Consider the following 25,321-nt stretch of genomic DNA (forward strand, 5'->3'; position numbering starts at 1 on the left):
CTAAAAAAATTGTATACGCTTTCACACTTCAAATAAAGTTATTATAGCAATTTTCAACTGAAAGAAATAAATATAGGTACTTTTCCGTTTCGCCGGCGCAAATCTCGCCAAGCAGACTTTATTGGCGACAACATACAGTATACACATAAAAAATATTAAAAAAATGTTAGTTCTAAGAATTCCTTTTTCGAAGGCATAAACATTTTAATATTGCTTAAAATTTTATAAAAAGCCAATAAATAAAGACAATAAATTTGTAAAAAGACATTAATTTAAGAATTTACTATGCTTTCATGGTTCAACATCCTGATTCGCCGGTTTATATCACGTGACACCAAGCGATCTCATCTCACGTAAATTACTCTACAAAAATCTAATGCTCTCAGTAATTATCTACATTAATTTCAAGTTAAATCTTAATTTGGAACACAAGTTTAAATGCAAGAAATATTTCAATTCGTATGAATAGCTTACTCAGAAATTATGTAAAACTGCAGTGCTTTACTTTGCTAATGCATTCTCGTTAGAATTGATGAATTTAACACTTGACTTTACCTTTTCTATATTTTCGGCTTCAGGTTAAGCGCTGTGATTGCATCCTGATTGACTTAATTACCGAAAATGGCCTTAGACATAAAACTGAACTATCTGATAAAAATTCTATGTAATTATATGCCAGTATTGAAAGAAACAATCAATCTGATAAGAAAAAGCTGCGACTTGTTTTGAAAATGAGGCTTAAAAGGTTACCAGCGAGAATATTCCGTTTGGCATCGGTTGTACCATTATTGGCGACTTTATCGCTTGCGCCGGCAAAACGGAAAAGTACCTAAATATATTTAAAACAAATTTAATTAAAAATATTTTAATTAGTTTTCCTCTTTTAATTATAGTACTCATTTCAAACAAATATATTTTATATGTGAATATTTGAATAAATAAAGCAAAAGTTATGCATAACTCACTTGAGCATCTAGTCTATCAACTGGCACTGCTTCTTGAGCCAAAACTTGTACAGATGAATCATCATTGATAGTTATAGAACCACTGCTTACTAAAAAAAAATTAAGAATTAATTTTATATTACACTGTGACTACAATACTTTTTCAATTAACATTTTTAATTAACACACAGGAAATGTAGAATTACTTATAATTGATTTTAATAAAAGAAAGAGAATCATACATTTAAAAAATATAATTATAAAGTAGATATGACTTTTAGATTTCATATTGCTCTATATATTTTACTTTCATTAAATTACGCACAATAAAGCTACAAAGATAAATATGATTTTTTTTTATTTGTCAAAGTATGTTTTCTCTGTTTCATATTCTGCACTGTACTTTTGGAAACACAGATAGTGCATTGCAACTGAATATTATTATCACATTCAAATTATACTAATTTAAACCCCAGACTGACTGTATGTTTATATATTTATTTACATTTCAATCATTAGATATTTTTAAAAAACACACAAAGAGTATAAAATAAGTTAAGAGTATAAAATTAATACTAATCACAACGTTCAGCATGAATAAAAGACCCATCCTAATAACTCAACAGAATACAAACTCCATACAGATTTGATATTTGCCACTGCAAACTAAAACTCACATTCAGAATTTACTACTGGAGTTTTGACTGCATACAAGATGAATTCAAAATTTTTTTGAGAAAATAAAACTAATGCTGTTGTCTTTCACAAATACATATCGATATAAAACAAGATTCTCTTCTATACAAGCATGAAAATAATATACAGAATTTATGTGAATGCAGAACAAGACATTTGTTTACATTTATCAACAGCTGAACCTAAAATAAGAAATTGTTGTCCAAAATGAAACCACAGATACCACTCTCATCTTTTTATGTTTCTTAATTTAGGCCTACAGTGCCGATATAAATTGCATAATAGTAAGATTATTTTGTAATTGTCTAGCATAGAGTTAAAAATATTTTTAAAAAATAAGTAATAAATGAATATATATTTTAATTGAATTGCATACAATGATTAATCTGCAGGAACCAAATTTATTGTGATGACCTTAATGATTCTCTCAGCAACACAGCAAAAATATACAGTCAAAAGTTCGGGACTTTGGCGATTCTGGATTATCGGTTTTTCCGGATTATAGATCATCAATTTAAATCTGGTAAGATGGCATGCAGAAATTATAAAATTAAAAATATGAAACCGTAATTTATGAAATAAAGAGCAATTATGATATAAAGGGTATCAAAATTTACAAAAAAAAAAGCTTAATATTTATTTGTTTACTTTATTAAACATTTATTTCAACATGCGCATGTGTAAAACATACATTACGCATAGTCAAAATTAGAAAATTTCAACCAGAAAACTATTCGATGTGTATTCGTGATATTTATAGTGACGAGGAATTTGATTTAAATCATATCAAAGACGGAGTACATCGAGATGAAATACTACATTTAGTATGGAATTATAAGCTGAATAAAATGAAAACATCTGCCCTTAAGATAAGGATAGTGCTGACAGATCAACTAACGTTAATGAGATCAACTCATAAATGCATTATGCATTTACGCATGTGCAGAAAGTTTGTAGCTTTGAGGTTCGGATTAAAGATTTTTGACTGTATTATAGCACAAATTGGTTTGATTTACTGAACTTTGGAAGAATATTTACATATGGTTAACTTCTGACAATATCATGTTGAGAATAAATCAAGATATTATTGTAAATTTAAAAGTTGATTCTGACTGACAATTCTAAAAGCAGAATAAGCTTTCAACACACATGTGAAATGAAACAGAATGCTATATAAAATAGAATATTCATACGACCTACATAAATATAATGGAACTTAAAAATTGTATACTATATGACATTACTAACAATAAAATATACTATGTACTATACTATTAAATAAAGTAATGCAAAATATACTGGAAACTATATACTTTTGATACTATTTATACTTTCTAATACAGTGAAAAGTCGTTAATCCGGACTCGTCGGGACTTCGGCGATTCCGGATTATCAATTTTTCCGGATTATAGATCATCAGTTTAAATCTCGAAAGATGGCATGCAGAAATTCTAAAATTAAAAATATGAAAACGTAATTTATGAAATAAAGAACAATTATGATCTAAAGGGTATCAAAATTTGCAAAAAGAAAAAGCTTAATATTTATTTTTGTTTACTTTATTAAACTTTTCTTTCAATGTTAAGTTGTTTAAGTTTTGCTTCGTTTCATGTGATAATACTTTCTCTTTAATTCTATTAAACAGACATAATTTCTTGTTCAGTTACAAAGTTCCGCTGTTCAAGTCCTATAATTGCTGTGTCGAGAATACCGACTAATTTGTCAATCGAAATTTTTTCGTTTTCAATAACCTCTGTCACTTTCTTCGCTATCGGAAGCGAATTATAATGACGAGGAACTTGTTTTAAATCATATCAAAGACGGAGCATATCGAGATGAAATACTACATTTGGTAAGGAATTATAAGCCAAATAAAATAAAAACATCTGCGCTGAAGATAAGGATAGTGCTGACAGATCAACTTCCAATTCATTACGCGCCCGCCACGGCGTTCCCCCCGCCGAGTAGCGTGAAATTGATAAACAGATTTCGGATTTCAAAACATACTTTCGCTTTAGATCCTTTACATGTTAACAAATATATATCGGAAATTCTATTTGATATAATCGAAAGTTTAAGCTTACTTTTATAAAATTGCTCTTACAGTCTACAAAAAATAATAAGCCGGATCCAATTCGAAAATTAAGGAACATTGCAATCATCAACATTAACTGAAATAGGTAATTAGATAATTTTAGCTTATACATCCATTATACATAAAACGTGCACGCGAAAACGTATTCTGCACTTGCGCACACTCATATGCGCAGTCGTAAAAGGTCTTACGCGCACGCGTAAACGCCTATGCGCATGTGTCAACACGGCGCATGCGCAGAAAGTTTTTAGTTTTGAGGTCCGGATTATAGATCATTCCGAATTATGGGTGTCCGAATTAACGACTTTTGACTGTATACTATAACATACTTTTGATCTAATAGAATATGCTGTTCAAAAAACTTTACAAAAGAACGAGAAGTTGTTGTATGGGACTTGAATTCTGTAGCTATATTAATGATCAAGAGATTGCAGCAGCAGCATCTGATCACAAACCATTGGAATTGTTTTATGCTTAACGTCACCTACAAGTAGACTTGCTGGGTGGGCTATGTATGCATCTACAGTCCTTTAGTCTGAAAATAGAATACATCACTAGAAGAGCTAATTTTTTGGCTGATATGTTGCCACGTCTTGTGTGCAACCATGAAGGAGAATTTTATGAAGATGGTTCGGTAACCATAATGCCAACCAAAAGTGCAGCAGAAATACATGGAGAACAGCTGAAGATATGAATCTTAAAAAGATCATAAAATCATTTGAAAGTGAAGTAAAAAATGCAAATTTGTCTAACAGGACCAGACATGATTTTATGTTAAATCAAGGAAATTTGAATTGCTATTCTCCAGACTCCAAATCACAGGAAGCTCAACTAGTAGTACCAATACATGAGTGAGAAAGAATTCTTAAGCAATATCAAGATACTAGTACAGCAGGACATTATGGTGCTGAAGTGACATATCACAGAATTTCTCACAGGTATTATTTCACAGGAATGTGCAAATATATTGCAGATTATGTAAAAAACTATGACGAATATAATCGTTACAAACCCTCAAATCAGAAACCATCTGGGTTGCTCCAAACATTAACACATGGCCAAAACTTGGAAATGCTTGCTGTTGATATATTTGGTCTACTACCTGAAAGTACCAACAGAAAAGAAAAAAAAAAAATTTTTTTTAGGGCTGACGTTTGTAACACGAAATGGAAAGAGCTTTTTGCTTTACCCACTGCTACTGCAAAAGAATGTGCAATTACATTAACTGAAGAGATCTTCTTATGATATGGATTGCCTTGAAAGCTAATCAGTTATAATAGAACTCAGTTCATTAGTGCTGTCATGCAGCAAGTGTTTTCTTCTAGATTGACCATATGTTCCCTCTCAAGCAAATCCTGTTCAGCAAAAAAACATAGGTTCAAAATCTAGATTAGCTATATTTGTGGGTGATAAACATTCTTCTTGGGCAGAAAAGTTTCCTACAATTCATTTTGCAATAAATACTTATTAAATGTGAAAACAACAGCCAAACTGCTGCATTCCTCCAATGTTGAATGATGCTACACATGATCTTACACATATTATCTCTAATGATAATTTTATAGCAGAAATTACTCCATATTTAGCACCACAGTCAACTGGTAAAGGAATTGGTTGAAAAGAAACCAAGAGTACTGAAAACAATATGTTTATACACGTCAAAGCCAAGTTCCAATTTAAACCTGAAGATTGAGTTCCGATTTCCAAGCACAATGTAAGCAAATTCACTCAGCAGAAAACATCAAAGTTTAACCTCGTCAAGATGGCTCCTACGTTATTATGACTTAATACTCACTGACTACCTAAGAAATTTTAAACTTAAGTCAACCAGTTGCTCCGTTAGGTGTTTATCATTCCTCAACCTTAAGACCTTGTCTTGACTTAAATTCTACAACCTCTCTGAAAAAGACAATGTCCTAGGAAATTTACTTCTGGTTCCTTATCAAGACAGAGCTAGAGAAGCAAGATTCACTTCAATTACTAGTTAGATAATTGGAATAGCATCAGCTGGATTCATTAAAATCATAATATATATATATATATATATATATATTTAATAATAACAATTTTAGGTGGCTGGTCATGCAAATGACTAGTATTATAAAAATTGTATCCTTGCATATAGTTCTAGCATATCCATAAAATTGGATACAGTTTAGCATGCAGAAAAATTTCCAGTTCCTAGGACACAATTTCATGACATTCAAGAAAAGCATTTATGCACATACACCAGTATAAGTCAACCTAATAAATTTATTACACTAAGAAATTGGACCCAGCAAAAGAAGTTTCAAGACATCAGGGTTATATTCAAAACAGAACATGATTTTAAGCAATATTCAATAATCAAGTTTTAAATAATATTCAATAAAATATACAGCCAATTATCAATAGTTAGGCATCAATGTCTTTAAAGATGCTGGATCTCACCAAAATATTTCTTTGAGGCTCCATCTTCTTCATACACTGTTACCACACCTGGCTTTAAAACAGCTAATGTTGGAACATGATTTGGCAAAATACCAAAGCTGCCACTGTAGGAAGGCACGTCAACTTGTTTTACATTTGCCTTATTATAGAACACCTATATGATGAATTAATAAGTAAATAAATAACAGTTCAAATTCCATAAAAATATAATCACTTTTTAATAAAAATTTAAAAACATTGTAATGATTTATAAGAAATCTAACAAACATTCAGAATTCTAGCATAAGGAAAATGTGATTAAAATATTCTTTTAATAATATGAAAAACATTTGTATTTTTAATCTGAAAACCAACAAATATGTATTTAAAATTTTAAAATGAAGTCACTTAGGACAATTCATATTACATTCCAAACTCTGACAGGCCAAAATCGATACTAACAGCAAAAATTTCTGATAATCTTGAGGCTATTAACTGGCAAATCTAATGTCAAATTGAATAATGAAAAATTACTATCACACATTTAAAACTAAGTTATTTTCTAATGTGCAGGACTGCCCTTTTCTAATACAGGATATGTTCCATAAAACATTCTGCATTATATAAATAAATATTTCTACTTTCTGTAAGTTATGTAATATTCCTCAAACACCATATACCTAATTTTATGTATATTGTACTTTTTCTTTTTAAAATTTATTTGTCACACATATTGTATCATAGGTCATCTATATATTCAAATTTGCTTACTGTGTTTTTGTACATACTGTTATGAATTTTGCACACAGGTAGATCATTTTAGTGCAAATATATGTGAAACTGTTTCATTTTTCTGTGTAATAAAACATGAAAATCTACAGAGAGGAAGTATGCTGCAAAAGTAAGACTATAGGGGGAAGTCTACTTAACAATGAGTAAATGGCTATCTTGCTAATTTGGCAAGATATCACCAAGCGGGCAACTAAGAAAGCTGGTTCAACTAGATTTTGTGCTGCCTATTGCTGGTTGAATGAGATTACAGAGAAAGACAGTCAACCTCTTCCTAGAATTGACAACATTCTAGACACTTTGAAAGCAAGTGGTTTTCGACTGGATATTTAAGACTGGATATTGGCAGGTAGAGACACATCATGATGACTCAGAAAAGGCAGCTTTTGGGACCAGACAAGGACTTTGGCAGTTCAAGATGATGCCATTTGGATTATGTAATGCATTGGGCAACATTTGAATGCCTCACAGAGACCATGTTGAGAGGTATTTCCTACAGCAACCATCTGATATACCTGGATGGCATCACCATTGTCAGGAAGAGTTCTAAAGGACATTCAGAAAATCTTAGAAAGGTGCTCAAGAAAGTGAAAGAAGCTACGGGTGCCTCTTGGCAAAAGATAGCGATTTTTGGCAGTACATAGATATAAAGTTTGAGCAATTCTTTGACTTGTTGCTTTTGCTTTGTGTAGCGGCGATTTTTGCAAGTCAAAGTGTAAGGATCTTAAGTTTTACTAACGTTTATTTTATTTTAAATCTTTACTATCACTTCTTATTTTCTACTTCCGGCCAGAATTATAAGCGTGAAGGAGTTTATGCAAAGTTGTCTGGCGAACGCCAAGTATTTAAGTGTGGCCTTTTTGCCAAGCAGAAGAGAGGAAGCCGTGAGTTCGAAGCAGGCCGCTTACCTTAGAAGTTACGCAGTTGCTACTTTGCCTTCCAGGCCAGAGGTTTTAATCCTCTTGATAAATTAAACGTATTGTAGTGTTCACAGTCTCTGTGCTACATACGCTTTCTGTTATTATAAGGCCAATCTTATTCTAAAGTTAAATTAGAGTTTAGTTTTATTTTGATATCTTTTAAGTTAGACCCCGAGTGGAGGGTCATTGTATTCCGAAGTACGGAAGTCATTGTATATAAAGAAAAAATAAAGGGTTTTGTATACCCTTCGTCTGTATCCTGTCTACTTACTACAATTAGTGAACATAGCTTTAGTAAGCTCTCTGTTCTAGTCAGGTCATTGTATGTTTCCGAAGAAGGTTAGAAGAAACATTGAACCTGATAGTGGCGCCCGACGAAGAATAACCATGGCCGAGTTTCAAGAAGAACCTGTGCTGCCTGCAGAAACAGCTCAGAATCCAGAAATGCCAGCTGCCGCCCTGGAAGGATTTGGGTATATTGTCCAGACCATGCGCGCTTCGATGAAACCAGAAGCAACGTTTAATGGAAACTCACAGGTAACCAGTTTTTTGGAAAAATTGTATGACCACTTCATGCTCTACCCCGTGCACAAGTTTCAAAAAGTTACCTTAGCTACCAGCGCTTTGAGGGGCCAAGCGCTTAACTGGTTCAAATGTATCGGCAGAAGTCTCTTGGGTCAAGCAGGAAGTCCCACCTATACCTACGAAAATTTCAAGACTGCCCTACTAAAAGCCTTCCCTGTTGTAAGGGATCGTGCGAAATTAGAAACAGAACTTTTCAGTATATATCAACAAAGAATGGAAAACATCTCAAGTTTTATTTTAAGAAAAATTCACGTTTTCAAGCTCTTGTATGGAAACCGTCCGGATCCTGAAATAATTCAAGTGATTTTGCCGAGGTTACTACCCCAAGTGCAAGACTTTATTGAATTGAGAAATCCGACTACACTGGAAAAATTATTTGAGCTAGCAATCCAGTTTGAAAGTAGAAGAACGGCGGACGTCGAAAGAAGACGCCAATATCAACAGCGAAACCAATTTGGTACGCCAAGACTACAGCAAACTCAAGCACATGGCTACGGAGAAAAAGCGAATCAGTGGGCAAGGAAACCCGAGCATTCAAAAACAGCCGGCGAACGTCGACAGTTCAATAGCAACCCAGGAAAAAAGTCTCAAGGCCAGTGGAGAAAGAAGGAAAGCACCGAAAGGAAAAATAATTTAAACTAAAACGGATTTCTGCTGACGAGAGGGTGCGGAAATCCGAAGGCCACGAAAACCCCTCTTCCTACAAGTTAAATACAGTAATGGTGAAAAATTTAACTCTTCCGAAGATTGAAGTCTTGGTAAATAATATCCCGGCCACCGCACTCCTGGATACCGGCGCGCAGTGTTCCTGTGTGGCAGAAGTTTTTTTTAGAAAGTATTTTCGCAAATACCGCATATATAATGCGGATAATACAACAGTATTAGCGGCGCAAGGAGAACAATGTAAGTGCGTAGGTAAAGTACCTTTGTACATCCGTATCAAGGACGAACAAGTAAAGGTGATGTTTTTTATAGTAAAGAATTTGCAAGCACACTTAATACTAGGAATAGACTTTCTTTCAGACGCACAAGCTACACTGGATTTTAATGAAGAGTCTCTTAAGCTGACGATGAAACCAGTGCGTGTAGAAAAGGTTGAACCGCCAAGGTTAAATCTCGACCACCTGCCTAATGACGAGCAAGATAGAATCCGACAAGTGGTAAGTGAATTTGCTTCCTTATTTAGTGATATTCCAGGATTTACCCAGGTTACTAACCATAGTATTGACACCGGAGATGCATTGCCGGTTCGTCAAAAACCATACCGGTATGATAAGAATAAGGAAAAAATTATAAAATGGCATATTACCGATATGCTACGTAAAAAGATCGTAACGCCTATCTCAAGTAGTTATGCTAGTCCGGTGGTTTTATGTAAGAAAAATAATGATTATCCTTTGGAGCATCCAAAAAGGTGGAGATTCGCTATTGATTACCGTAAATTAAATTCCATAACGAAATATCCGGTATATCCGTTACCGATTATAGAAGAAATTTTAAGGAACATAAAATCAACCAAATTTATGACAACTTTAGACTTAACGAATGGTTATTTTCAAATAGGGATCCGGCCTGAGGACGTGCCTAAGACTGCTTTTATAACCAAGTCTGGCACTTATGCATTTTTGCGAATGCCGTTTGGCCTTTCAGGCGCCCCAGCAACATTTCAGCGATGCATGGACATTGTAAATGCATGGTCTTAACAGACCTGTTCTCGGAAAGTCCACATTTATCTATTTAGACAATATCATTATTACTAGTGATAATCTAGACCAACATGTACAGGATTTAAGATAGGTGTTTTCTTTATTAAATGAGGCCGGTCTAAAAGTTAATGTCGAAAAATGCAAATTTGCAGCCCCTGAATTAAAATATTTAGGTTACAAAATATCGCAAAAAGGGATCGAGACAGATGAATCAAAAATAATCGCTGTACAAAAGTATCCGACTCCAAACACGGCAAAGCTCTCTTCTTTTCTAGGACTTTGTTCATATTATAGGTCCTTTATAAAAGATTTTGCGGCTATCGCTGAGCCATTGTTAAAATTAAAAAGGAAAAAGGCAAGATTCTCGTGGACGGCCGAAGCCAATAGTGCTTTCGAAAAATTAAAACAAGCATTAACGCAAGCCCCTGTGTTGAAATTTCCTGAAAAGGATGAAAATTTAGAAATTTCAGCGGATGCTTCGGATTATGCGGTAGGAGCGGTACTTTCGCAAAATCAGCAGCCAGTGGCATTTTTTAGCCGAACTTTAAATCAAACACAAAGAAACTATTCCGCAACCGAGAGAGAGGCACTTGCAGTTCTGTTAGCAGTGCAAAAGTTCCGAGTCTATTTTGGAAAGGCGCCGATAACAGTATATTCTGATCATGCGGCGGTAACTAGATTGTACTCTGGAAAAAATTTATCCCCAAGGTTAATAAGATGGGCACTCAAGCTGCAAGAATATAATCTGGTAATCAAGCATACCCCCGGAAAGGAAAATATCGTAGCAGATGCCCTGTCACGAATTAAATTAGACGAACAGGGTAATACCGTAAAAGTTGCAATGCTGACAGCGTGTACAATCAATTCCCGAGAAACTGTAATAACCGAACTGGGTAAGGATCCTGAGTTTGGAAGTATTTATGAGTATTTGAAGGATCCTGAAAATTTTAGCCACCAAGATATTGTGGCGATAAGAAATAGGGCGGCCCATTACGAACTAATAGATGGTCTATTATTTTATACAAAAACTACGAATTCCAACAACGAATTTCGACCTGTTATCCCAGCTAGTCTTAGATTAAATATCCTGCAAGAGCTCCATGACAGCCCTTTAGCTTCTCATGCTGGTATTCGAAAAACTACTCAACGCGTACGCGAGGCAGTCTTCTTTCCTGAACTGCAAAAGTTAACAAGGGCGTATGTCCAGTCCTGCCCAACATGTCAAGCCGTTAATTGTATTAATTTCCGCCCGGCCGGGTTTCTAAATAGTATTAAATCCGAATTTCCAAATGAAATAATCGGCATCGATTTATTGGGCCCTTTCCCAAAAAGTCAGTTAAACAAAAGTCGCTATCTCCTTGTTATAGTTGATCATTTTAGTAAATGGACCGAAATTGTTCCCTTAAAACGAGCCTCCGCGAAATTAGTTACCGATTCTATTTTAAATAAATATATTTTAAAATACGGGGCGCCCCTAAAAGTTATATCGGATAATGGTCCTCAATTTGTAAGTAATATATTTGAAGACATGTGCCAAAAACTGGGCATACGTCATTTAAAAATGGTCCCGTATCGGCCGCAATCAAATATAGCGGAACGGGTCAACAGAAATATAGTGAAAATTATCCGTAGTTATGTTAAAAATTTTCATAAAAGCTGGGATAACTATGTCAATGAATTTGCTTTCGCCCTTAGGACCGCAAAACATGATACAACGGGCAAAACTCCTGCTGAGTTATTTCTAGGCAGAAAGGTTATAACACTGTTAGATAAACTATTTTATGTGCAACAAAGAGCCCCAGAATTTAAAATGGGTGATATAGAAAAACTAATAAAAGAAGCAAAAAAGAATACGGAAGTAGCACAAAGAAAACAAAAATTGTATTATGACTTGAAACGACGGGGAGTAACTTATAAAGTAGGGGATGAAGTACTAAAAATTAAGCATTCACTTTCTTCAGCACCAGAAGATAAAACTGCCAAATTTTTTCCACGCTTTGAAGGACCATATGTTATAGAAAAAATAACTCACGCTGTTGTAGTGTTAAAGGCAAGAAATGGTGAAACCTGTTCCGCAAACATTGACCAGATAAAACCATTCTATGACCGTAATAAAATGCAAATCTTTTCAGATCTTTTGCAGGATCCGGTACGGCAGACACCGCAGTTACAAGTTCCAGAGGTGGGAAAACGACAAGTACAAGGGCAAGCCAATGAGAGACAGAAGCAAGTGAAAAGAAAATTGCCCCGCGGAAAAACTGAAGGTAAAAAGAAAAAGAAGCCGTTCCACCGTCCAGAAAACAGAGTGCACGAACACCCCCAGAATGAAGAAGGGAGAAGGACGACGTATGTGGAAAGGACCGGGAGAAAGGACGGCAACTATAACCCGGCTGTGAAACGGAAGATTGACTCATCCGACAGAACTCTCCGCAGCAAAAGTCGCAGAACTGCGGAAGGGCCATCAGCGGCGGAGGAAAAAGTACAAGAAAAATTTGAACGGCCAACAACGAGGTCCAAGCAGGATCACGACAGAAGTTTCCCGGTTCCACCAAGACCAGCTGCCTTCAAACGGCCAAGACCACAAGCAGAGGACAGAAGGAAGATGTTTAAGGGTGGCCGTAGTGGTGAAAAACGGAAGCTTCCAGAGGAAAGCACTGAAGGGCGAGCCCGTACAAGAAGGAGGATCAACCAAGCTACGGTCTGCAGCACCTTTAAAGACTGGGCCCAGAAAAGGATGTCTGAATATTACAAAGATAAGTAAAATTTTATGTTACTTTGCAAACTTAAGTTAATCTTTCATTCTTACTGCAAGTGGCAGATTTCAAGAAGTTTTACCTCATGCGAGGTCTACCTTTATCGCCAAAAGGGCGAGAAATGAGTTGTGACCGATTTTCTTATTATGTTTTTCAATTACTCGCGCGTAAAACTAAAGTTGATGTATAATAGCGTTGTATAAAGACTTAAATATTGTAAAAAGTTATTGTATAAATTTTATTTAAAATATTCTAACAAGAAAGAAGTTTTAGTCTGAAAGACTTTTTGAAATGTAGTATTATTTCAATGTAGAAAGAATTGGCACTTGCTTTGAAAAGAATAGAAGTTAACAATGTACTACTAATGTATGTTTTCAAATGTGTAAAATTAACAGCATCTTGATATGTTCTTGTATACATGTGAACTGTTATTTTGAATGTTTAGAAATAACGTGATATGGTAAAAGTGAAAGTAATGTTAAAAAATTTGTTATTCGTGTGACTGTAAAGATTAAATCATGGTGAATATGTGTTAAAGGTTGAATGATGTAGTTAGGCTCTCTGACGCTACACTTTAGAGTTAGCCACTTTCAGAATAGTACCTCAGGGTCTAGAGTTGAAATTAGGGTGTGTTAAGAGGTCTCGTATGTTGAATTTTAACACGTTAGTGTTTTGATTGTAGGAGGAAGTGTTGAACACATAGACAGAAACACATTCGTGTTTGGTGTTTTTACAACACATGTCAGAGAGCACGGGGAGAGATAATTAAAATAGTCATGAATGAAATAAGAATGTTAAGAAAAGTATATTCTATATGTTATTTGCAATGTCATTCTGTAACATTTCATTAAACTAGTTTTCCTTCCAGATCTCTGGAAGGAACCAGAATTGAATAAAGCTCCTGTTTTGATGCAGTACAGATGAAAAAGAAAAAAGATTGTTGTATATTCCGGGAGCTGCTATTGTAACAAATTTCTTTCTTTTAAAATTTTCTAGTTTCTAGCTAAGTTATGATTGTAAAAGTTTGGCCTCGCGTTAGTTTCTAGAGCTAAAAGTTTTCAACAAGGTCGTTTTAGACCTCAGTTTCAAACTAATTAACTCTGGCGGGAAGTATGTAAGGATCTTAAGTTTTACTAACGTTTATTTTATTTTAAATCTTTACTATCACTTCTTATTTTCTACTTCCGGCCAGAATTATAAGCGTGAAGGAGTTTATGCAAAGTTGTCTGGCGAATGCCAAGTATTTAAGTGTGGCCTTTTTGCCAAGCAGAAGAGAGGAAGCCGTGAGTTCGAAGCAGGCCACTTACCTTAGAAGTTACGCAGTTGCTACTTTGCCTTCCAGGCCAGAGGTTTTAATCCTCTTGATAAATTAAACGTATTGTAGTGTTCACAGTCTCTGTGCTACATACGCTTTCTGTTATTATAAGGCCAATCTTATTCTAAAGTTAAATTAGAGTTTAGTTTTATTTTGATATCTTTTAAGTTAGACCCCGAGTGGAGGGTCATTGTATTCCGAAGTACGGAAGTCATTGTATATAAAGAAAATATAAAGGGTTTTGTATACCCTTCGTCTGTATCCTGTCTACTTACTACAATTAGTGAACATAGCTTTAGTAAGCTCTCTGTTCTAGTCAGGTCATTGTATGTTTCCGAAGAAGGTTAGAAGAAACATTGAACCTGATAAAAGAATTGCACTAACTCGGTATCCATGTACACACTGACCTATTTTCATTAAAAAAAAATAAAAAATCAGAGAATTGTACAAACTTGGCATTGCATACTCCTTTGACTTTATTCATGTACACATCGACATATTTTCACTTAAAAAAACATCAGAGAATAGCACAAACTTGGCACTACACACTTCCTTGACTTTGTCATGTACACATCGATCTATTTTCACTTAAAAAGTCAAAGCAGCACCCAATTCTACAGTAGAGCCAAACAAAAAATACATAATATCAATAAACTACATTTTAAATCAAACAATAAAATAACATAAAAAAGGAAATTCATCTTATGCATTCATCTTATGCACACAAAATTCAGCATCCAAAAACTTCTTAAAATTATCTGAACTAGAATCCATATATTGGCATCACTACATAAATTCACAAAAATAAGAGTAAAAATCTTTCGTCGTGCCGGTAGCCTCCGGCCTTCAACCATACGCATTTAGTTCCTACAAATGGGACACTTATAAAAGCTACTAAGTAAACCTTATTTTACACACCAGTCAATTAATGACCTTTTCCCATTTTGTTCCAAATCGTACAGAAACTTCAAATTAATCTTATCACATTCAGCCATTCTACCGTCTAAACCACAAAACAAGTAATGTATTTCCTAACCAATACACACCAGAAGCCCTTATAAATCTTTCCCATCATTCAAAATTTACCGCAACCACACAACCAATTACATCATAATAGGGTTTCCATAACATCAACTACTCAGGTTACTATAGATGAAACAACAACCTGGCGATAAATGAAAGAACAATTTTGTGATAATACAAGGGGCACCCTTCAATCTACTCTTACTGAAAACAAATAAAAAATAGCATTAAAACATGAAAAAATTGTGATAAGAGAATATGAAAACTGGAACAACAAACAAAAAACAAAAAGAAAAGCTGTTTATGGGCGACAAAAAGTAACTATTGAAACAATTACCTGGGGGAAGTCTGTACTTATAGCATTCTTAAAAGGGAGACTTAACGAAATAGCAGAAATCAATGAAAGCCTTTTTTTTTTTTTTTTTTTTTTTTTTTTGAAGCATAAAAACAAAGCAGATGGAATATTGATTATTTATTACATAAAGAGACATTAGTTCCTTCAAAATTCCACAACAATGATTAGCACAACTTTGGCGAGATCTCTGTCAATTTTCATGGTTTGATGGTTGTGAACTTACACGATTGACAGAATAATGCCCGAATACCAATCATCATTTTCATGTTAAATTCAGCTTTCAGATGATCACTTGTAGAATTTGCCCACAGTGAAAGAAGTTGCTGTAACATTTCTGCATGAATACAATATTTGCTGCAAAATTGCCTAAAGAGAATAACTGCTTTGAATCTATTCTGAAAGCAATTATCAAAAATTCTCAAAACAAAAGAAACAGAAACTCACTTTTATAAAAGTAAAAAATTTCAAGATTCATTTTTAAATGCTTCTAAGTCATTTAATTCAACTGCAATTCTACTAACTTTTGCAAAGGAAATTATGTATTCAATGCAATGCATGCAATGTATTAATTCACAGATTAAGTCATCATTCTTTTGTAAAAAACTACCAAACTGTGCCAAGGTGGCTATGCTAATATGGAAGTACAGTCAAATACCGAAAATCCGCCGACCTGAAATCAGTGTTGCCTCTCAAAATATAAACATTCAGTTTATAGGTTCCGGAAACCGCAACATTGAGTACGAAATATTGAAGGAAAAATGTCATAATTACCGAATAATAATGAGTCATAACAGAAATACCAAATTATTGACATCATGATAAAAGTTTTTTCCCCTCTAATCTGCATCGAGGTAAGAAAGCAGACGATTCACTCAACTCTTCTTTCAAGTTCACGATTCACGTTGTTGTATTTTCTGAGCTTTGTTATTTCACGAGATTATTTAGTGCTTCCTTTTTTGTTATCTGGCTATTTTGTGAATAAATTATGAATATTTTAAATTTCAGCCCTTTTTAATACAGTTACAGATTAAAAATGCACTTATGATTTTACTGTTTGCAACATTGAAAAATGTAAACACGTTGCATTGGGGTAATGCAAAAAGTGCAAATTCTGCAAAAGATGGAGACAGGTGCTACTCCTCCGTTTATAGCAGAATCGTATGGAATTGCGACACAATTGTGTATAATATATGGAAAAATAAAGAAAACTGTTGAAATTTTAAAGCAACAGTAATTCTAACACTGGAAATCTTTGCATGAGACGAAATCGGCAAACCTCGATGCTGTGTATATATAATACAATGAATAATATAATCAATTTATATATGTAATAATAATTCAATGCATATACAGTCAAAAGTCGTTAATTCGGACACCCGTAATCCGGAATGATCTATAATCCGGACCTCAAAGCTAAAATCTTTCTGCGCATGCGCCGCATTGACGCATGCGCATAGGCGTTTTACTCGTCCGCGCAAGGCATTTACGACTGCGCATATGCATCTGCGCAAGTGCAGAATACGTTTTCGTGTGCGCATTTAATGTATAACGGACGGTAAAAGCAAAAATTATCTAATTATCTATTTCAGTTAATGTTGATAATTGCGTTGTTCCTTAATCTTCAAATTGGATCCGGCTTATTATTTTTTGCAGACTGTAAGAGCAATTTTCTAAAAGTAAGCTTGAACTTTCGATTATGTCAAATAGAATTTCCGATGCTGGAGCTCCCAAAGGATGTAGAAAACGAAAGTATGTTTCGATGTCCATCAAACAAAAAACGAATTGCTACAAAAAATGGATAAAAGCATATCCTTTGTTTATCTAACCGTTCCAAAATCTGTTTATCATTTTCACGCTGCTCTGCGCGGGGGGCACGTCGCGGCGCCCAATGAACTGGAAGTTGATCTGTCAACACTATCGTTATCTTCAGGGCAGATGTTTTTATTTTAGTCGGCTTATAATTCCTTACTAAATGTAGTATTTAATTTCGATGTACTCCGTCTTTGATATGATTTAAATCAAATTCCTCGTCATTATAAATATCAAGAATACAAATCACATAGTTTTCTGGTTGCAATTTTCTAATTTCGGCTATGAGTAAGGTATGCTTTACGCATCCGCGCGTTAAAAGAAATGTTTAATAAAGTAAACAAATAAATATTAAGCTTCTTTTTTGGTAAATTTGGATACCCTTTAGATCATAATTGCTCATTATTTTATAAATTATGGTTTCATATTTTTAATTTTATAATTTCTGCATGCCATCTTACCAGATTTAAACTGATGATCTATAATCCGGAAAAATCGATAATCCGGAATCGCCGAAGTCCCTACGAGTCCGGATTAAAGACTTTTGACTGTAATAAGTTATTGCAATAATGTATATAATAATTTAATCAAATGTATCTAATACGCCTTATTTATTTTGTACTTTTTGTCAGAATATTATGATTTATCTTTTCTGTCCTGAAATCCGCAAAATCCTAAAATCCGCACAACCTCTGGTCCCAAGCTTTGCGGATTTCTGGAATTTTACTGTACCAATTTCACCTCCTCTCTTGCAGATAACATGTGGATAAATATACTGACATATTTTTTGGATACATTCTCAAAACTAAATTATATAAATCTCTGTCTACAAGATCTCAAAATAAAGATAAATTCAATAACCCTTGAGATTCCTAGGATTTAATAATGCTTCAGAAAATACAGGGGCTCGAGAGAAAACTTGGTTTGCGAATTAGTTGTGTAAAACGGAGAATGTTTTGACAATTTCCAACCTTAGAACCTTTTTCAGTAGAAATGATATCATTATCAGAAGAGAATTGCATAATGGCATATGTTTGCATCTTGAAACTCCGAGATCAGAATTTAAAATAATAAGTAGTAAATATAACATAACATATGTTCATGGGTTTGAATTAATTAACTGTCACTGAATAGAACAGAATCTCTACATATAATAAAACAAAGAGTCTGTCTACGTGTGTGTGTGTGTCTTTCGTTTGCGCTGCACGTAAGCTAATAGAACCATTTATGTTTAAAAATGTACAGTTTATTTTTCTTTCATTTTTGGACATGTTAAACTTTCATCCTTGCGACTTCTTTTACAAAAAGAATTTTGGAAAAAAGATAATATTTTGTATTTTTAAAAAAAATTTTAAATGAAGCTTCCGAGTACACTTTTCACATCTTACATCTTTAGAAATGTGATTTTGGCAACAATTTTCCTTATTGTTGTTGATAGATTTTTGATGAAATCGCATTATTTTGAATAGTTTCATTCTTTTAGAAATATGGGTTTGGCAACAATTTTTCATCGTATTTCTTATGTCACTGTTTTTAAGAGATTGGCATATTTCATTTTATTGTTATTTCATTTTATTATTATTTTTTATTGTCATTTTTTTGGTAGACGGTTGCACGGATTTTGCCGATTTTTCGTTTGGTGAGTAATACGACTTATGGTAAACCCATTGCTGGATAAGTTATTTATGGTAACCAATACATTGTCATTTTATTTTTAAAATAATGCATTTTATTATGCATAAATTCAGTGTTTTAAATATTATTTATGGCTTCTAAATATTAAAAATCAATTTAATTTTGCATTTTTATTTGAAATAAAAAATTTGTTGTTTATAATATTTTATATAATTTTATGTTGTGGATGATGTAATCAATGACATCACCTTACTTAAAAGGTAATTGGTTTTATTAATATCTATAAATTTAATCTAATGTTTTAAACATTTTTTATGGCTGTTAAGTATTAAAATACAATTTAATTTTGCATTTATTTTAAAAATGATTTTATTATGAATGATTATTTAAATAATTTTAATTCTATGCATGATGTAATTAGCTCCCTGATTGGTTACTTAATATTTGTGCATTACCGAACCATTTAAAAATTTTATTATTCATCTCTTCGAATTCCTCAGGTTTCAAATGGAATGGATATGTCTGTTTCGAAGATAAATGTTGTTATTGGTAATTACCAAGAATTAGTGGTATGGGAATAAAACCTTCGAGACCTTATTTTGGCCAACCTGGCTTTTTTAATCAAAGATTTGTTAAAGCTTATTAGGAGTTAATAGCGTCAGAGGAAATTTATTTTAAATTTTTGGAGAAAACCTCGCTAATTGCTTCTTCAATGAAGTGTGAGAGATGTGGATCACAGATAAAGATCATTAAAAGACTTTTTTTTTTTTTTTTTTTTTTTTGCTTTTTTTGTTTTTGTGGTACTTATCAATATACGACAGGTGAAATACTTTAAAAAATGTAAGTACATAATTTTCTTTCACTTTATAATTGTATACTTCAACTTTTATTAAAAAATTAATACAATGTTTTCAAAAATTCCTGAGATATTTATTGCCACATATGTTTTAATGTTAAATAATTAATTCCTATAAAACTTAAAGTATTTAAGTAATATTTTAATTCTTTTAAAGGTTGTATGATGTTTTTAATTCGATATTCAATTTAAGTAATATTTTAATCCAATTAAATGTTGGTGCAATGTTTTTATAGCGGTGTTTTTATTCTATTATATGAAAGTAATAATTTAACCTTACTTTAGCATTTTATACTCTTAGTAAATGTATTTATTTACATTTGCCAGCCATCTTAAAAAACAACGTTTTCAAAAAAAAATTAATCCATGATTTTTAACGATATTTACTTTTTTAAAGTTTCTAATATTTTACTACAGTCAAAAGTCGTTAATCCGGACTCGTCGGGACTTCGGCGATTCCGGATTATCGATTTTTCCGGATTATAGATCATCAGTTTAAATCTGGTAAAATGGAATGCAGAAATTATAAAAGTAAAAATATGAAACCGTAATTTACGAAATAAAGAACAATTATGATCTAAAGGGTATCAAAATTGACAAAAGAAAAGCTTAATATTTATTGGTTTACTTTATTAAACATTTCTTTCAATGTAAGTTGTTTCAGTTGCTTCGTTTTTTATGCGATAATACATTCTCTTTAATTCTATAAACAGACATAATTTCTTGTTCAGTTACTAAGTTCCGCTGTTCAAGTCCTATAATTGCTGTATCGAGAATACCGACTAATTTCTCAATCGAAATTTTTTCGTTTTCAATAACCTATGTCACTTTCTTCGCTATCGGAAGCGAATTATAATGACGAGGCATTTGATTTAAATCATATCAAAGACGGAGTACATTGAGATGAAATACTATATTGAGTAAGCAATTATAAGCCAAATAAATTAAAAACATCTGCCCTTAAGATAAGGATAGTGCTGATAAATCAACTTCCAATTCATTGCACGTAGCCGCGGCGTTTAAGATAAACAAAGTTTAGATAAACAAACGTTTAAGTTTAGATAAACAAAGAATATGCCTTTATCCATTTTTTGTTTAATGGACTCCGAAAGATACTTTCGCTTTGTATATCCTTTACATATTAGTAAATATATATCGGAAATTCTATTTGACATAATCGAAAGTTCAAGCTTACTTTTATAAAATTGCTCTAACAGTCTGCAAAAAATAATAATCCGGATCCAATTCGAAGATTAAGGAACAACGTAATCTGCAACATTAACTGAAATAGATAATTAGATAATTTTAGCTTAGCTTATCCCGTCCGTTATACATTAAACGCGCATTCGTAAACGTATTTTGCGCACGCGCAAATTCGCAGCAGTAAAGGTCTTACGCCTTACGCGCATGCGTCAACGCGACGCATGCGCAGAAAGTTTGTAGCTTTGAGGTCCGGATTATGGGTGTCCGAATTAACGACTTTTGACTGTATATGCGTAAAATACGTAAAACAGCATTTTTCAAGATGGCTGATGACTGTAAAAACGGCGCCAACAATTGCGCCAATGTAAATCGCCAAAAATCCGTGCAACCGTCTACCAAAGTAGCACCTAATTTTTTCTCTTGAAAATATAACATAAAATATCATTAATTATACTTTGCTTTTCAGAATATTTTGTTTTTTGTATTCTTTTATGTTATTTATTGCTCATTTCACTGTTTTCAAGATATTGAAAAGTTTTGAGTGATTTTTTTTTAGGAAACAAAGTTTTTAACCTCCTTTATACCATTTAAGTTCTTAAGAGTTTGCAAAGGGAAGTTGGTTAATTTATTTATTAGGATAATTAATATTTGTATTAAGGGATATTGCTTATTTCATTGTAATTTTGTTATACGTAATAACTTTTTTTTAATGAAGTTTTCTGCAGAGTAAAATTCTATGCAGTTTTTAAATTTAACGTTTGGTGCTCCCTTCAGCCATTTTTCCGGTACATTTAAAAGCCAGACGAAGGCTGGCAGTGAAGCTGCTAGTAGTTAATATATTCTCGAAGGTTTCATGTGCGAAACTCAGACTTATGCTAATTTACTAGTATTTAACCGGGCTTTATGAATATTCGTCATTTCACTGTGTTTCTCATAGATATTGTGAGCAAAATGGCTGGCGTTCAAAGAGTTGAATGTGTGAATTCTGCTTATTTGATTCAGTTGCAAGATAAGGACGAAAGATGTGCGATATAATGGTACATGAAGTGTGGTTTGATTTTGAATGTATACGAATGTCCTTAGTGTAAAAATAGTATGAAATTAGTTGATAGGAAAGATGCAACAGATTTGTGTAAATAAAGGTGTCATGTGTTCAGTTTTTGCAAGCACGAGGTCAAAAGAAGCATGAGAAAGGGCTCTTGGTTTTCTGAGGGTCAAATATCTGCGAGTCAATCCTTCAACCAACATATTTGTGGGGTAAGAAATGCACAAATCAGTTTATTATGAAATGCACAAATCAGTATGTTATTATGGATGAGTTGCATGTGAGTGACCACACTATGGTAGATTGGATGATGGGCTGATCTTTGGAATATGGTAACAGGTAGTCTGGCGACATTTTGGAGGCAATAAAGGGTACTACCTAAGACTTTGGTAATAATGTGAGAAGTACTGTTCCGATTACGCATTATTTTGTGTGAGGGAAATGAGAGAACATGAGATATGTCATGTGACATTAATGGACGAATTACAGTTCTTTAATCGGAAAAGGGGGTTAATTTGGAAAAATTATTTTGTATTAAGCTTCATTGTGTGTTGCATGAAATAGTGTTGATTAATTTTCGGATTGCATGGCGCTATGTAAAGTGAATTCTAAATTTTTAATGCGTTTATCTGATAATAATAATAAATTGAGATTGTGTGAAAGGAAGGATATTACAGTAAAGTTTAAATGGCGGTGCAAGAAATCTGGTGAAAATGGACATTTTGTGAAACGCAGTGTAAGGAAGGGTACGTGGTTTGCTGAAAGTAGTTTGAGTATAGGTGAAATTTTATTAATTTCTTATTACTTGGTGAATAGACTTCCAGTTGACTACTGGATTTCGGATTTAGAAATTAGCAGTAGTACTGCAGCCACGTAATGAAGGTTTTGAAGAAGATTAGGTAAGTTAGTATTTTTAATCATTTGAGGATATTATTTTTATGCATTGTTCTAAGTGTAAGGAGTAAATAAATTAATATGGTATTATTGGAAAATTGTTATTAGCAATGATTTAGTTTAAAGTAATTAGGATCGTAATCTAATTTTTATTAATTTAGTGTATGTGCTTATTTATATAAGTAGTGTTTTTTAATTTAATTATATTTTAATTTAATGATCGTGATTTTGTGAGTTATATATTTGTAGTATTTTGGAATACGTTTGAGTGATATACGTTGAGTATTTTCATGAAATTTTTCTAATTTATGAGAAAAAAGCAGTGTACATGGATATAGTGAAGAGTGTGCGCAATGTCATTTTTGTGCAATTCTGGGATGTTTTTTTAAGTAAAAATAAGTCGATGTGTACACGGTTTAGTGATATTTTAATTAAATGATAGTTATTTTGTGAATTTTATGTTTGTAGGAATTTGGTATACGTTTCAGTTGAAGTAAACGTGTATGGAAATAATTTAAATATTTGACACCAAGTATTTGTAACTATTTTTAATGTTTGCGTATAAATTTGTTAGTGACGTTTATAATATAATAGATAATTTAGAGGTAAAAGCTTTTGGATATTTTATTTATTTTATACGTGGAAATGTTCATCCTTGGAAAGGGTATGTACTTTTTCGTGATCAGGTAATTTTTTATCGAGTTTAAAGATTAAGAAAATTTTCCTGCATTTTCGTGCAAATTTTTGTAATTTATGAGAAAATAGCAGTGTAGATGGATAAAGTTAAGAGTGTGTGCAATGCCATTTTTTGTGCAATTCTGGGATGTTTTTTTAAGTAAAAATAAGTTGACGTGTAAATGGTTTATGTGTATGTGCTATTCTGAAAAACGTGCAAGGAGTTTGCGATTCTGCACTATTTTCCAATTTTGCAGTTAATACAGTCAAAAGTCGTTAATTCGGACACCCATAATCCGGATCTTAATCTATAATCCGGACCTCAAAGCTAAAAACTTTCTGCGCCTGCGCCGCGTTGACACATGCGCACAGGCGTTTATGATGCTAAAGCAAAGTTTCAAGTTTAAAGATATTAAACATTTAGCAGTATTAGCAATGAAAGCTCTCTGAGTTATGTTGTGCAGACATTGAAGACAATAAAAAATTTTGAACTTAACCAATTTATTAACAATAGAATAAAAAATAAAAACACATAAAATAAATTTCAACAATATTAGAGTATTAGGAAAAACATAACATAATCATCATTCATCAAATATTTTTACCTGTACTCCAAAACACTGGCATTCTATACAAACAAATTTCAAAAAAATGAAGATGTCCTAAATAGTGACTACGCAGCCTAAAAATAAAGCAGGCTACCCATTCCATAAGTCCATAATCAATGGTCAAGAAAACACCTGAAAAAATTTAAATGTGAAACCACTTAAAACCGGCCTAACGCCGTTTGCACAAGGAATCGTTGCCGCTCACGTATTTTTAATTCCACCCTCCTTGAAGAAACATGGACGCTGCCTACGGCAGTCACTCACAGGACAACCCCCGGAACTGAAGAACTTCAATCTGGAACCATCATCTTGTAAACCGGAATCAAGGCATCCTTTCACCGGACTGCAGGCATCCTTTGGAAGGGGCTGGAAACCGCTCACACACCAGCCGGGAAACCAGGAACTAGAAGCAAGGTTGAGCCAGAGCGACGCGAGATACTTATAGCAGAAGTAGGAATGACGTCATCTCACGGCAACCAATCAGCTATCGGCACGAATCGGCTTTTCAGATGACGTAAATCATGTTTCGTTTTTGCATCTCAATTAGGTTGAGACAGTCCGTTTTCAATGCAAACAGTGGCAGCAAGAAAAAGAAGTAGAAGTAACTACTATGTTATATTAAAAATAAGGATTAAACTAAATAAACATTTCAAGGAGGAGAGATGATGCATTAAAAAGTTTAAAAATAAGCTATATTTTCCAACAAATGCCCCCCACATCATCATCTCCGACCTGAAATAAAAACCGAATGCCAGTATCTTTACAAAATTCAAAACAAGAATAAATAAATATCACAATTTCATTCAGAAATTTTTAAGAACATTTTTCTTTGGGAAAATCTTATCCCATTATTCAAAAATTTTACCGTAGCAAGAAAGTCCAACATGTTACAAAACAATACAAAGTCATATATATGATCATACGCTCAATACATTTACCCAGGGCCCTGGTCACTCATACAACATTTTACACTATACAATTTTACATTTACCTAATATCCATCATA

The 25,321-nt window shown here is 33.2% G+C and overlaps 1 protein-coding gene across 1 annotated transcript in view; it reads right to left on the reverse strand.

The window, feature by feature from the left end:
- ATPsyndelta (ATP synthase, delta subunit) overlaps positions 1 to 25,321 on the reverse strand; it is a 50,344-nt gene that overhangs the window by 7,367 nt on the left and 17,656 nt on the right. The window contains exons 2-3 of the mRNA XM_085818098.1: positions 6,166 to 6,319; positions 966 to 1,054 (exon numbers count right to left, since the gene is read on the reverse strand). Coding sequence (XP_085674224.1) covers positions 966 to 1,054; positions 6,166 to 6,319 — 243 coding nt within the window. The remainder of the gene's footprint in view (positions 1 to 965; positions 1,055 to 6,165; positions 6,320 to 25,321) is intronic.

Source organism: Stegodyphus dumicola, chromosome 6 (assembly GCF_044657685.1).
Source record: "Stegodyphus dumicola isolate Sdum_Otavi_A_Nest chromosome 6, ASM4465768v1".
Lineage (NCBI taxonomy): Eukaryota > Metazoa > Arthropoda > Arachnida > Araneae > Eresidae > Stegodyphus > Stegodyphus dumicola.